The 14776-nt window shown below is 42.8% G+C and overlaps 2 protein-coding genes and 1 long non-coding RNA gene across 4 annotated transcripts; 2 read left to right on the top strand and 1 right to left on the bottom strand.

The window, feature by feature from the left end:
- Positions 1–1016: 1016 nt before the first annotated feature.
- Positions 1017–5576, bottom strand: ALG2 (ALG2 alpha-1,3/1,6-mannosyltransferase). 2 transcript variants are annotated; one of them, XM_074016981.1, is made up of 2 exons: positions 5183–5576; positions 1017–4783 (listed from the first exon to the last, which is right to left on the bottom strand). In XM_074016981.1, exons 1-2 carry the CDS (start codon positions 5528–5530, stop codon positions 4760–4762), a joined length of 372 nt encoding a protein of 123 aa, XP_073873082.1. In that variant the 5' UTR covers positions 5531–5576; the 3' UTR covers positions 1017–4759. The 2 variants fall into 2 exon arrangements, with proteins under 2 accessions (XP_073873082.1, XP_005581258.2); XM_005581201.5 differs by having other exon boundaries at positions 1017–2490.
- Positions 5577–5896: 320 nt separating this feature from the next.
- SEC61B (SEC61 translocon subunit beta) lies at positions 5897–14098 on the top strand. The gene is made up of 4 exons (XM_005581202.3): positions 5897–5999; positions 6172–6269; positions 11530–11631; positions 13822–14098. The coding sequence occupies exons 1-4, from the start codon at positions 5997–5999 to the stop codon at positions 13907–13909; spliced, it is 291 nt and encodes a 96-aa protein (XP_005581259.1). The 5' UTR covers positions 5897–5996; the 3' UTR covers positions 13910–14098.
- On the top strand, positions 9834–11088 carry LOC141408631 (uncharacterized). The gene is made up of 2 exons (XR_012424518.1): positions 9834–9968; positions 10194–11088. It is a non-coding gene; the product is annotated as an uncharacterized lncRNA (long non-coding RNA).
- Positions 14099–14776: the final 678 nt, after the last annotated feature.

The following is a 14776-nucleotide window of genomic DNA, read 5'->3' as shown; positions in this document are numbered from 1 at the left end:
GCTAATATATATACTACATGCCAAGTATTAAGTACTTTTTAATTATTATCACACTCTGTTACAACCGCACTATGAGGAAAGTAGAATAGTACAATTATCTCACTTTGCAGATGAAGAAGCTGAGGTACAGAGATTCATTTACTCAAAATCATATAGGCTATGAGGCTCTCTCAAGTCTAGCTTTTAAGAGTTGATAAATGAGGCCGGGCGCGGTGGCTCAAGCCTGTAATCCCAGCACTTTGGGAGGCCGAGACGGGCGGATCACGAGGTCAGGAGATCGAGACCATCCTGGCTAACACAGTGAAACCTCGTCTCTACTAAAAAATACAAAAAACTAGCCGGGCGAGGTGGCGGGCGCCTGTAGTCCCAGCTACTCAGGAGGCTGAGACAGGAGAATGGCGTGAACCCGGGAGGCGGAGCTTGCAGTGAGCTGAGATCCGGCCACTGCACTCCAGCCTGGGCGACAGAGCGAGACTCCGTCTCAAAAAAAAAAAAAAAAAAAAAAAAAAAAAAAAAAAAAAAAAAAAAAAAAGAGTTGATAAATGTGGAGCCTTTGGCTAGTAAGCTTTGCTACTCTTGGAAATGAATTTAGCCTTAGAAGTATGTTGAAAACTACTATTTATAATTTGCTGTTACACCAACAGGTAAACAGTGAACTATAAGTTAGTGTCATGAAAAGGCTAGAGTATATGGAGGGGGAAGATCACTTCTGGTTTGGGGGGTGGCCAGAAAGTCAAAGAAAGCTTTGCAGCAGTGGCATTTGAGCCAGGCCTTGGAAGATAAAAAAACATTTGTGTCCTGTACTTAGTAGGAGCTTGGTCAAGACAACACAAATATTAGCAAAACTAATGACCTGGATGATATTAAGAAATAAGCCCTAAACAAGGTGCACAACACCTGTGTGACAATATTCTTCAGTATTCACTTTACACTAGTGTGCTGATTTCCAGTTTGGTTGTCATATCCATGTTCATAACAATACCAAAATAGATTATAGAGACCAAAATCTAATATTGTTTCTTTTTCATGATAAACATCTTTTATTACATCTTAGTATGCAAAAATACAAATTATCTTAAAAAAATACAGAGCACTCTCGCTACGGATCTGGGCAAAGACATGACGAACAAAAATTCCCTAACAGATGACAGTGAACACTTCAGTGGATGGGAACTACAGTAGCCCTGTTCTCATTATACTATGAAGCCAAATTAATCAACTTTGATGATACACACTTAAACTATCAAAACCAATTAAGGCACAGTGTCATTCAAAATTTATAGACAGAATAGCAATAATCCCAAGAAAATATAATTAAAATACTCTGCTGAACATGGAATTATACATTTGTAACTTAACACTGGCAAAATGTGGAATGATTATAGCATAAGAGACATTGTTTTTCTGAAAAGTGGACAAGGAGGTGTGGTATATAGGAAAGTGGCTCAGATTCAAGACTCAAATTTATTTTTTAAAAGATCTCTTCTGCATTAGATTCTAGGTTTCTTTTTTGGTTTCAAAACTGGGTCCACAATCCATAAAAGTGACATTAATGAACACAGCATAAAGATCTTAAAAAGAATCTGATTATACCAGCAGTTTGGTAACATATTGGTAGAGCTGTTCCGTAAATGCTTCAGGGGAAAATTTTTCCTTCACCTTGGTTCTTCCAGCCAGGCCCATGGTGGCTTTTAAGGAAGGTTCACGGATGAACTTTTCTATTGCTTCTGAGAAGTGCACTGGGTCAGGCTCACACAGAAACCCTGTGACACTGTGGTCAATGGACTCCAAGGGTCCCCCAGAATTAACAGCAATGACTGGGCACTGCATGTACATGGCTTCCAGAGGGACAATGCCAAAGTGCTCATTGCTTGGTGTGTAAAGCACACACGTGCAGCTGTGGAGGAGGGAGATTTTCTGTTTGTCTGAGAAAGACCTCAAGAAGGTCACATACTGGCCAAGGTCAGACTGTTGGACCATTTGCTTCAATTCCTGGTAATGTTCCACATTCTCCAGGACTCTCTCGTCATAACCACCTGCCATGATCAGATGAACCCTCTCCCAATCTTGGGATGTCAATCTTCCACGCAGCTGTACTAGGGCTTCCAATGCCAAAGTCAGATTTTTCTTCCTTTCGTATCTGTTGATAGAGAGCAGCAGGAATTTTTTCCCCTTGGGGACTAGGTCATCAAGCTTTTCAGGAACAACTGAATCAAAGCTGGTGACATTTAGAGATGGATAGAGGACATCAGGGTCTATGTGAGACAGGGTCTTGAATGTTTTCTTAAAAACAGCAGCAGTGAACTGGCTGTTGACTAAGATGCAGTCTGCCATGCCTGTGGTGTATTCCTCTATCCAGTCAATCGGGGCCCTGTATAACCGTTTAAGAAAAGAATCTCTCTTGGTGAGAAGCAGATCTGGGAAGTGACAGTAAAACAGGATCTTCTTCCGCCGTCTAGCCAGCCTGAACACTGGAATACAGGCAGACACCTAGCCAAAGCAAAAATCAACAGCAGATAAAGCGGTCAACTCAACTTCCACCAAACCAAAAACACAGACACCCACCCTGCATGCTAGTCTGTGGGCTCCTCATAGGAAATGTCTACTTCTGTTTTGTTCCCCAAGACTCTCAGCCAGTACCATATGCCTGGTGTACAGAAGGCTAGAGACGTTTGCTAGATGTGTGCTAAATATTTAAAGCTTCAAGTCCAGTGGTTTCCTCTTGAATAGTGCTGTCTAATAGAAATCTAGTAATATTAAAAATGTTTTCAAGGGTGAAACTAATTATAACATATTATTTACCCAAAACATTATCATTTCAAAATGTAATCAATACTAAACAGTATTAATGAGATACTTTATATATACATATATTTCACGTTAAATCTTCAAAATCAGTTTGTATTTTAACTTTAGCGCATCTCAGTTTAGACTAGCCACATTTCAAGTGCTCAACAGCCACATGTGGCTAGTGGCTACCATACTGAACAGTGCCGCTCTAGATCTTTCTCCTCCTAAGGAAATGAATGAATGAACTACAGTAGTTGAGAGCACAAGCTCTAGATTCAAGACTGCCAGGGTTTGAATCTCAGCTCTACTAATTGTGTGGCCACGATCAAGTAATTTATCCCACTCTGGGCCTTAGTTTCCTCTTCTGTAACATGGTGACAATTATAGTTCAAAAAACCCATATAATTTTTGTGATGACTAAATGCACTGATATATGCTAAACACATGGAGTTTAGCACACAGTATGTGCTCAATAAATATTAAAGCTAGTCATCATTGAGCATGAACTACATGCTGGCATTACTACAGACTTTCTTGTTGGGTAATCTTTACAAGTCATTTTAGTCTCAGCTAACTTAACACCTGAAGAAAGTAACTTTAGGCATAATGTGCAATTTATTCAAAGCCACTTAATTAAAGCAGTAGATAACAGAACTTGAATCCAGGATGCCTATTTCCAAGTCAATATTTTTCCTCTACCCACTATAGTCTCAGCTGCCTCATGCCTACTGACACATGCAGGATGTTTGGTAAATGTCCATATTACTTAAAAAGAAAGCTTCCATGCAAACAAGGATGATGACAAGTAACTCAGGAGTAACAATTAAAGAAACACAAATACAAACGTGATGCCATTTGCACCTATCAGTTTGGCAAAGATTAAAATGGTTAATTTTAATATCCAAGGCAGACAAAAGCATGGATCATATATTGTTGGGCAGTAAAGTGACACGGCCTCTTTGGTAGATAAACTTGGCAGTAGCTGTTAATATTTAAAATTAACAACTTTTAGACACACTAACTTTAGGAATTTCCTCAAAGGATGTATTTGCAGAAGTACAAAAAAATTAAAAAAAAGAAAAGGATGTTCATAATAACACTGATGTATTCACAAAAAAACTAGTCACAGCATTAGTGTCCTTTAAGAAGAATGTTTAATTATGACACACTTAAACAAAAGTGGATTTTCTGGCCACTATGAAGAATGAAGTGAATCTCTAATATTGATACATAAGAATGTCCCGGCTGGGCACGGTGGCTCATGCTTGTAATCCCAGCACTTTGAGAGGCCGAAGTGGGCGGATCACGAGGTAAGGAGTTCGAGACCAGCCTGGCCAACATGGTGAAACCCCATCTCTACTAAAAATAGAAAAAAATTAGCCGGGCATAGGGCACGCGGCTGTAATCCCAGCTACTCCGGAGGAGGAGGTTGCAGTGAGCCGAGATCGCGCCATTGCACTCCAGCCTGGAAGACAGAGCAACTCTGTCTCTAAATAAATAAACAAATAAATTTTTGTTGAAAAAGAAGGAAGATGCCTAAGAGTAGGTATGTCATAATACCAATTATGTACCAATAAGAAGATATGCCTACGAAAAGAGACAGGCTGGTGTCACCACAACTTCTGAAAACATACAAGAGAAACTTAACGGTGGCTATCTTCAGGGAGTAGAATAGGATGGGGCTTTTAGGTTACATCCTTCTATTTTTTTAGTCGAGTAACTGTTTAGTCGAGTAAATGTTACTTTTTAAAGTCATCTTTTTTAGGATGGGAAAAATGCATAAAGGAAAGAGTCGAGAATAGCTACAGGGCAGATCCAGGTGGACATTATTGACCAAGGTAAAAAGCTTGAACTTTTTTCCAAAAACCAATGGGGAGCCATGTACAAGTTTTAATAGGAGTATGATATATTCAGCTTGGTGTTTTTAACACATGACACTGCTGAGGACGGTGTGGCCTGGCTCCGAACACTAGGACAGCGGGATGCAAATGGCCTGAAAGGAGAGTCAACAAAAATAACAGATAAGAGGTAAGACAACACGCGAGTTACTCATTAGTAAAAGGTGACTGAAGCTGACTTCGAATAACAGCGTTTCTCACAGCGAGCCCCAAGGACTAGCTGCATCCAAATCACCCTATGACCGAGTTAAAATGCAGATTTCTGGGCCCCACCTCATGGCTCCTGGATGAAAACTTCCTAACAATCTGCAACTTTAAAAATCTCTAACACTAAAGTTAGGGGACCACAGGCTCGCTCCCAGCCCTGACTTCTCCAGGTCAGTTCCGATCTTTCCAAACTGCAGACAGGCAAGGTCCTCTCTCAGGGGTCATGCCCGCGGCCGCCCTCCACGGCGAGGTCCGCACTCGCGCAGCCGGCCCCGCGGCCGCCTCACCTGGTCGCACACTACCACGTCGAACTCCTCGTCGGCGAGGAACAGCACGTAGAGCGCCAGGAAGACCATGCGCACGTAGGCGCAGACGGCGGCGCCGTGGCCGCCCCAGCCCAGGCCGCGCGGCAGCCAGTCTCCGGCACAGTGCACCGGTAGTTCGCGGCTCTCGGCGAAGCAGTGGCCCGGGTCGTAGTGCGCTGTCCAGATCTTCACGTTACACCCGCGCGCCTGCAGCGCCAACGCCGCGTCCAACACCAGACGCTCAGCGCCTCCTACGCCGAGGTCTGGGTGCAGGAACAGCACCGACGGCTTGGGAACCAGGTCCCGTTGCCGGGCCTGCTCCTCCGCCATTGCCCTAGAGCCGCAACTGCTCCCCGCACCCTGAGGCGTCTTCTGCGCAAGCTCCACCCCTTAGCTCCCGGCTGGCCACTGCGGGCCGACCCCGCCCTGCCGTACGTGCGTCAGTTAGGCCACATCAGCGCAAATCTGTGAGAGCCTAGTAACTGCCTGAGAAAATAGGTTGTCTGACCCTGGTTATATTTTTCCTTCGGTAGGGATTGGACTCTATGAAGGACGTTGTGATCCAAAGGAAGGAGGCTGGAGGTATCTACTTCCCACACAGCAGGTAACTAAGTTATCTGTAGCAGACTATCTACAGGCATATCTTGAGACGACCCAGACGTCCCTGGAGTCAGCGAGGACCTTGCCTGCAAGTCCGGGGGCGGGGCCTGAGCCAGTCTCGCCAGCTGCCGGTCCTTCGGCGTCTCCGCAACTTTCCTTCCGTCCGCGTCAGCCGCTTGCCACCGGTATCTCCAGCATGGTATGGCGGCCCTTCCACGATCTCCGCCTCTTCCAGGAGCCCTGACTCCTCCTGCTTTGCGCCGTGCCTTTCCTCTGCAGCTCCCTTGCTTCCCCCAGCCTCGGGTGCGGGTGTCTAGGCCGGGGTTTTGGGGGCCGCGCTCACCCGTCTGTCTACTTGTCTCCCGCTACAGCCTGGTCCGACCCCCAGTGGTACTAACGTGGGATCCTCAGGGCGCTCTCCCAGCAAAGCCGTGGCCGCCCGGGCGGCGGGATCCACTGTCCGGCAGAGGTAAGGAACCCTGCAGTTCGTTCGATTGCAGAGTCGGAGATAGGACCCGGGAACTCGCTGGTTCTGGGGTGGAGACCCTAATATATGAAGATTGACAGGGGCAAAATGAGCTTCTAGTGACGTGGCCATGGGAGTAAAGGCCTTTTGGGAGGAAGGCGACATTTTCTTCTCGTTGCTCAGTTTAGGGCACCACTCTTAAAAAGGAAAGTTAACAAACTGGAATAGAGTCAGAGATAACTTTGAGAAAACCGATGTCATTAAACTGGTGTCTCTGGACCTGAGGTTTGCAGTCATATTTCCATCTGGAGGCCCCATAAGCAATCTGTCCTACAGATAACTCGTCCTACACAAAACTTAGTCTCTTTTCAGCTCAGCTCTCTCACTCTCAATTATATCTCCTTACTTCCATATGGCACTGTTGTACACTCATTTACTCGGAGCCAGAAACGTCAGCGTCATCTTGGATTTTTCTTATGCTCTCTCTCTATCCAGTCATATGCCAGACTTTAAACTGTACTTGAAAGCCTTCTCATAAGCTCTTTCCTTCTCCCTTCCTACTGCCCTGCATTTGCTACTTAACCTTTCTCCTCAGCCTGTTTCCTTTCCAATCCATCGTTCACCCTGCTGTTACTCTTCTGCGTAGTTTCTGTTACTTTCTTGTTGCTGAACTAAAAAAAAAAAAAAAAGCCGGGGGATACCAAAGCTCTTAGTGGTCATTTCACCCTAACCTTTTTTTTTTTTTTTTTTTTTTTTTTTTGAGACGGAGTCTCACTCTGTTGCCCAGGCTGGAGATCAGAGGCATGATCTCGGCTCACTGCAACCTCCACCTCCAGAGTTCAAGCGATTCTCCTGCCTCAGCCTCCTGAGTAGCTGGGGCTAAAGGCACATGCCACCACGCCCGGCTAATTTTTTGTATTTTTAGTAGAGATGGGGTTTCACCGTGTTAGCCAGGATGGTCTCGATCTCCTGACCTCATAATCCTCCCACCTCGGTCTCCCAAAGTGCTGGAATTACAGGCGTGAGCCACCGCGCCCGGCCTTCAGCCTAATCTTTCTTTGCTGTCCTATGATCCAGCACTCATGAACTCATTACTGTTTTCTGAATTCACAAACTTTCTCCCTCACCTCAAGGCAAATTTCTCTTTATTTTCCAAGACTAAGCTCAGGGGTTATTTCCTCTTGAGGCCTTCTCTGACTGTAAGCAGCAGTAGCTACTAGTTTTCCCTTTTGCTCACATAACATTTTGTTCATATCATTGTAAGACCAGTGATGTTTCCATGTCTATCTCCTTCATTAGACTTTTAACAGAGAACCTGTTCAAGTCATTTCTGTCCCCAGCACCCACCATAAGGCATGACACAATAAATAATGACTGCAGGAAGGAATCAAGCAACCATGTTGTTTTGGGATTTTTGAAGGAGTTAGTGGGGTTTTATCTAGGAAGGAAAAGATCTTGACCGCATGCATGGAAACTTCTTAAGGATGTGAAGAGGGATGTGACATTTGTTGACTGCAATAGGTAAATCTAAAACTGATGATTTGAACTTACATGAAGTATTTCACATCAGAACAAAGAAATTCTAATAGAACTATCAGAAATGTAAAATTATCCTGAATGATTGTGAGTTCCCTGTCACTGGGATGTTCAAGAGGAGTGTATCAGGCTGTGGTTTAACTTATATGGGCTTTGAGTGCTGTCCCCTTCCCACCCTGCATTTCAGAGATTGTGCAGGAATGGAAAACATGCCCTGTGGGTGCGGTTCCTTGGGAATGGTTCTGCTTAATGAGAATTGGTAATACTGTGGCAGGGAAGTTTGGCCGTCCGAGAATTTGTAAGGAAATAAAAGAAAAAGCACATATTTATCAAATGTACATATGATAATGGAATTATTTATTTAATAGTAGAAATGAAATAACTGATGCACAAGTGAAATGGAGAACTTAAACATTTGAAGACAGATGCAGTTTTTCAAGTTGTGGGTGTTGGTGTGTCATCTTTTAGGATTCAGTGTGATAGAGCGAGTGTAACTAGAAAGACCGTGGTTGTATGGATTGAGAGACCTGACAGTGTTTCCTTCCAGAATTTTGGTAGTGATTAAGTATCATTTCATAAGTATAATGTAGTAAGTATTGGTTGTGTAAGAATATCCTTGCTTTATAAGTCTTTGAGAAAACATTGGAAGTTAATGATTCATAATAGTGCTTTGGATTATGTTGTCTGCAGAGTTGCATTCTCCATGCTTGATGAGGTAATAGATACTACCTTGGAGGAGAAATGTTATTAAGTTTAAGCTCAGGCCGGAGTTGGTGTTCTTGCTCTCCTAAATACAATGAAAACGAACTTGCTGTGAGGAGCAATAATGCTTTATAAACTGTAAAGCTGTGAAGCGCCACATATTGTTCTAGCAGGATTAATGGGAATCAGGGATATTAAGATGGCGGAATAGCCACCAATGTATAGACGTCAAGGTATTGAGGTCTACTACATGCCAAATGCTGTTTCATCTCGGAAGATGGGTCTGTGAACAAGATAGGCAAGGTTTGGACTCATGAACCTTGTATTCCACTGTGGGAGATCAAAAACAAGGAAAATAAGACAATGTAATTTCAGGCAATAAAGGCTATGAAGATAAAGCTGGGTGGGGGATAGAGAGCGGTGGGGATAGGGTGAAGGTAGGTAGTTGTTTTAGACAGGATGTTGACAGTAGGTAATACCTGAGTAGATACCTGAAAGAAGCAAGAGAGCAAATCACACAATGGTTTGGGGATGAGTAGGCTTCCTAGGCAAAAAGAGTGGGTAAGTGTGAAGATTCTGAGGTCAATAAGCTTGGCTTTGAGGAGCAGACAGAAGCACCATGTTAGAACAAAGTGTGTAACTGGTTAGTTATGAAAACCATTGTGTTGAGGTATAGAAGGGAGAGGCAGTTATACAGTGACCAGAAAGAAAGGGTAAAATAGCCCCCAGATACAAATTTGAGAGATTCAAGTATGCTTTATTAACCTTTACCTAGCTTCCCCTAGGGAATGGGAGGTATTTTGAGTACACTTTAGTATTTCTAGGGGCCCTGGTTTTCAAATACTTTTCTGTGTTCCATGTGCCAGCAGAAATAAGAAAGCTTAAGAGAAGCCAGACTGATTCCTCTGGGGCTCCTGTAATTCCAGGAAACTTTGAAGTCAGGAACTGGAGGTGGGAGATTGTGGGAATAGTAGGAAGTACATGGGTCCAAGTCCTGGCTCAGTCCATGACTTACTATAATATGTTCACAATGAGTTTATCTTCTAGGTTAAAATCCTTTTCAGTGAACAAGGAGGAAGATTTCAGCTGCATACCCCACAGATGAAATGACATGTATCTGTGTGTGAAACCTTTTCTAAGGGCATGAATTTTTCTGTAAATCCCTGTACAGTTATGTTTTGCCATTTACAATCAGTTTTCCCGTAGAAATGGTCACACAGTGAAGTTTTAAGTTCCCAGGATACCACGTAGTCCATAATTAATGTATCTGAAATACAATCTTTGTAGTACAATAGACCCAACTCATGGTTTGACACTGATTGCTTTCAGAGTTCGGGCATGATCACAGCTCTTCCTGTTAGAACCAGGACTGCACTCTCCCACTCCGTCATGTAGCAGGGCAGGCTCCCTGAGCTGTAGACGGTGCTTCCTGCATTCAGAGTGTGGAGTAAAGACCGTGGTTGGGTAAAGTGGGCATGAGGACCAGAATGGGGAGGAAAGCAAGAAGAGATGGTAGGGGTAGGGTTTTCACTTCTGTTCTCTTCCCTATATGCCCTTCCCTTTTTCAAAAATCGAGAATCATCGGCCCGTAGATAGTGGAAGGAGATTTTGAGGGAGGGTATACCGGGATCTGATGCTGAATGGTGCAGGCAGCAATGAGACAGGCTTCCCCTCTCTCCTCCCTTGTAGGACTTCTGAGTTGTTGATACATGAGCTGAAGAAGATTTCTTGTGACTTCTCGCCACTTGCCGCTTACCCTCATATTGTATCACTCCAACATGGGAAGCGATGAACAGCCGGGGTTGGGGAAGTACTGCATGGAAGGGTAGTTGCTGCGTCGGATTCTCCGGTGACTGAGGGCTTCTCCCAAAGAGGAGAGAAAGAATTCCTTGGGCCTATTCCTGGTCAGCGGAGTCCTAAGTGCTGCTAGACTACTTCTGTTTGCCAGGGCTGCATGTGTCACATAGTGTATCTTACAAGCCTTGATCCCCTTGTGAGAGACACGTTTTGGTTGGGTGTTCTCTGCATTTTTTTACATTCTACCTCTCTCTGCAAGATCTGTGGTCACTATATTAAAGTAGTGAAAACACGGCTAGGTGCGATGGCTCGCACCTGTAATCCCAGCACTTTGGGAGGCCGTAGCGGGCGGATCATGAGGTCAGGAGTTCAAGACCAGCCTGGTCAATATGGTGAAAAAGCTGTCTATACTAAAAATACAAAAATTAGCTGGGCGTGGTGGTGCGTGCCTGTAATCCCAGCTACTCAGGAGGCTGAGGCAGAAGAATCGCTTGAACCCAGGAGGCAGAGGTTGCAGTGAGCCAAGATTGCACTACTGCACTCCAGCCTGGGCGACAGAGTGAAACTCCATCTCAAAAAAACAAAACAAAAAAAACAAAAAACTAGTGACAACAAATAACAAAGTAATTTTTTATAAAGTGCCCCATACTCTCTCTTGGGACCTGGATGTAATTAAAGCTTAAAGTTTTTGTCTCTTTGCAGTAAATATACTAATTTTAAAATACCTCTTTTAAAGTAGCCATTTTAAGATCAGCTTGTATGGATTCAGGGCATTTTAAAACAGGGATTTGTTATGTGGCTTCGTGAAAAATGCATGTGAGGAGAAAGTGAAATGCTTTGTCCATATGAGGCAGCTGGATGTTTTGGGCGTGCAGATGGGCTCCAGGGTCAGAGCTAGGTTCACGTCCCAGCTCAGCCACCTGTTGGCTGCAGGGTCTTAGGTACTTTGCTTAACTTTTTCTGAGACCAATTTGCCTCATTTATAAAATGGAAAAATCGTGACTGCTTTTCAGGGTTATTGTATGCATTGGCATCAGGTAGGCACTTAGTTCATTGTGGTTTTCATGATCAAAGGAGTAAAAGCAGGAATTTGGGTGGAGTCTAGCAAAGAAAGTTTTTTGTTTTGTTTTTTTTTGTTCCTTAACAGTATAATAATGGTAGCATATGTTATAATGCTATTCTAAGAATTTCCAGAAAAGGCCATTTGTAACATTTTCCTCTCTTTCAGGAAAAATGCCAGCTGTGGGACAAGGAGTGCAGGCCGCACGACCTCGGCAGGCACCGGGGGGATGTGGCGATTCTACACAGAAGATTCACCTGGGCTCAAAGTGTAAGTCTTAGGAACAGTCCTTGTGTTTCTGTCCAGTGGCAGCAGGGCAGCAGTGGCAGCGCTCTGTCTCTGTCACCAGTGGTGCTTGCTTTGATGAGATTTACTGTACACAACAGCCTCATTTGTGCCAGGCGGGCTGGGTTTGGTTTGCCTGTTTATCAACCGATTAGGCAGCGTAGGGCCAGGAATGACATCTCTTCATGAGGGAAGGGAAGGGAAGTTCTTCATGGAGCTATGTCAAAATAAATGATGAGAACAGAGAGAACTGGAGGGAAAACTGCTTAATTAGATGAAATTGCTCTTCATTTAGTGTTCTTGCCCCATACTGAGAAATAGGAGTAATCATTTGAATAGGAATTGGGTGATTTTTCAAAGTTCTCCTGAAGGCATAAGCTGATACTATTATAACCTGATGGAGGTTTTCCCATTAGGCTGTGTTACCAGGAGTTCCTTGGCCTCCTTGCCTTTGGTGGGTGGTGAGTAGACTCAGGAGGGTGAACATATAATACCACTTTCCAAGTTGTTAGGCTTTGGAGTGCTCGTTAGGTGATGGGAAATGGGTATCCAGGGACCCCTATCCCCATGCCTTGCTCAGGGTTTCTGGTACTATGTGATAGATCTGATCCCACGGATTTCTGTTAGGTTCTAGAACACCACTGCTTGCACCTGTTTCCTGACTAAACTTGGTGGATGAGGTTTAGAAATAATAACAGCAACTCTCATTTACATAGCACTTGGTACTTTTCAATGTCTGTTGTCTAATTTGATCTGCCCAGCAATCCAGGGAGGTGAGAGATGTTACAATTTTGTAGATAAGGACCTCAGGTTCAGAGAGGCAAAGTGACATGCTCAAAGACACACAGCAAGAGGAGGAACCGGATATTCTGATTAAGTCCTATGCTCTTTGCATATTGTCCATCTGGGTAAAAAAAAAAAAAAAGACAAAATTGAATTAATTTGGAGTAGTTTTATTTAATTTAACGAGCATCTTGACTTGGATCACAAATTTAGTTTACAAAACCTTCCCTGGAATTCTCGTTTCCTCTTATATTGGAGACTTATATGATAACATAAGAATATATCTAGGAAGTAATTCTTGGGGTTGGGGATATGTGAGGTGGGGATGTCCTGACTGCCAACCTTTTGGTCTTTGGTGGAGGTAGTTTGAGTATTTCAGAGAGGATTTTTTTTTCTCCTTTAGGGATAGGGTTTTGCTCTGTCACCCAGGCTGGAGTGCAATGGCGTGATCATAGCTCATTGTAGTCTTCAATTCCTGGGCTCAAGTGATCTTTACTCCAGGAGACAAAATTGGATAAATTTGGATTAGTTAATTAGTCCTGAGTAGTTGGGACTACAGGTGTGCACAACCATGCCTGGCTAATTTTTTGTACAAGCAGAATCTCGCTGTGTTGCCCAGGCTGGTTTCTAACTCCTGGCCTCAGCCTCTCAAGGTGCTGTGATTATAGGCTTGAGACACTGTACCCAGCCTCAGAGAGAACATTTGAAGCCCCTTGCTCTTCAGGGGACTCATTTTAAACCCTTCTCAAGAAGGTTGTCTTTTAATTTTTATGGGCATACAGGTGTATATATTTATGGGTTATGTGAGGTATTTTGATACAGACATACAATGTGTAATAATCACATCAGGGTGCATGGGGTATCCATTACCTTAAGCATTTATCCTTTGTGTTATAAACAATCCAATTATACTGTTAGTTATTTTACAATACACAAATTATTTTTTACTATAGTCATCTTGGTGTGCTAGCAAATACTAGGTCTTATTCAGAAGGTTGTCTTTAAATAAATCTTAATTTGAAAAAGAAAAGTTTGGTAATTGGTTCATTTGCACTGAAAGACTTTTCTTTTTATTTGAGAATACAACAAATACTTGAAATTAGATTAATGTCTCCAAGACATCAGATCATTTCATTTGTATATATTTTGATATGTTTTACTAAAAGATAAGGGCTCGTCCTTTTTAAACACAATTGCAATGCCATCATCACATGCTCAAAATATCCACAATAATAATTTTAGGAATTTTTTAAATGATATAAATAATGTTTCTGGATGAACCTTGAGTGCTGCCCACCTTACCTCTACTTTTCCCCTAGGTAATCTTTAGTATTGCAGACCTAATAATATATTATTACTAAAAGTAAGCATGCTTTCTCTTCTTATTTCTAGTGGCCCTGTTCCAGTATTGGTTATGAGTCTTCTGTTCATCGCTTCTGTATTTATGTTGCACATTTGGGGCAAGTACACTCGTTCGTAGATTCAGTTACATCCATCTGTCATCTGAAGAAGGAGGAAAAAACCCAACATTTCTTGGACCAAAAGTATAGTGACTATCTGTTCATGAGAGAAATTTTCTGTAAGCTTGCTGTTTTACAGGGGATTTATCAATAATTGATTTTGAGGAATCAGTTTTTTTCTATGGCTAATAAACTTTTTAATTCACTTATACCGAGTCTGATCATTGATGCCTCACTGCTAGGGCCCTTAGTCTTTCTGCCTTTAGATTTGTAACTAAATATGTAGAAAATATGTCTTGTGAATATTGAGTTTTTTGTTGGATTGACAGTTCCTCACATGACCATGTGGTTATTCAAGTCCAAGATTCTGTAATTGCCCTTGGCTTGTTTTCTTCTAGGTATTTCTGCCCTGGTGATTGTCCTTTTGGGTATTCTGTGGTTATCAAGGAGGGTGTCTCTGACTCCATCAGACAGTTCTGTGTCCAAAGGCAGCTAGTACTCAAGAGAACAATCAAACAGGAAACCAGAGATACTGGATGAAATGTTGTCGCAGTCTCTTCTTTTGTCTTTAAGGCCATAGATTATATTTTGCCTCTTCTTTCTCAGTTCTTAATTTTATGAGTGTAGACCAGGGATTTCCATTCATCTACCTCTTATTGTTAAACCCTTTTTGAGAGAATTCATTTGATAAATTGGATTTCTCAAAATGTGGTAAGACTTATCTAATGAGAGTGAGATACTAGCATTTCTGCACTGAGTTGATATAATTCTAACCAGAAATAAAACTTAAGTTTCACTTAGCTTATGTTGCCATACTGGGTATAAAGATTCAGTTTCTGGTAGGCCCTAGGAAATACTAAGAATTGCTCAAAGGTAGCGTACTGCAG

Source organism: Macaca fascicularis, chromosome 15 (assembly GCF_037993035.2).
Source record: "Macaca fascicularis isolate 582-1 chromosome 15, T2T-MFA8v1.1".
Classification (NCBI taxonomy): Eukaryota; Metazoa; Chordata; class Mammalia; order Primates; family Cercopithecidae; genus Macaca; species Macaca fascicularis.
Note: the sequence above shows the minus strand (reverse complement) of the source record. Positions and strands in the feature narration are given on the sequence as shown.

Bases quoted from the DNA above. Each gene is read 5' to 3' on its own strand.
- SEC61B (XM_005581202.3), top strand. The intron at 6,270-11,529 runs GTAAGGAACCCT...CCTCTCTTTCAG, and splicing joins GGATCCACTGTCCGGCAGAG to GAAAAATGCCAGCTGTGGGA. The intron at 11,632-13,821 runs GTAAGTCTTAGG...TCTTATTTCTAG, and splicing joins GATTCACCTGGGCTCAAAGT to TGGCCCTGTTCCAGTATTGG.
- ALG2 (XM_005581201.5), bottom strand. From the start codon at position 5,530: ATGGCGGAGGAGCAGGCCCGGCAACGGGACCTGGTTCCCAAGCCGTCG. The intron at 2,491-5,182 runs GTGAGGCGGCCG...TGCTTTGGCTAG, and splicing joins ACGTGGTAGTGTGCGACCAG to GTGTCTGCCTGTATTCCAGT.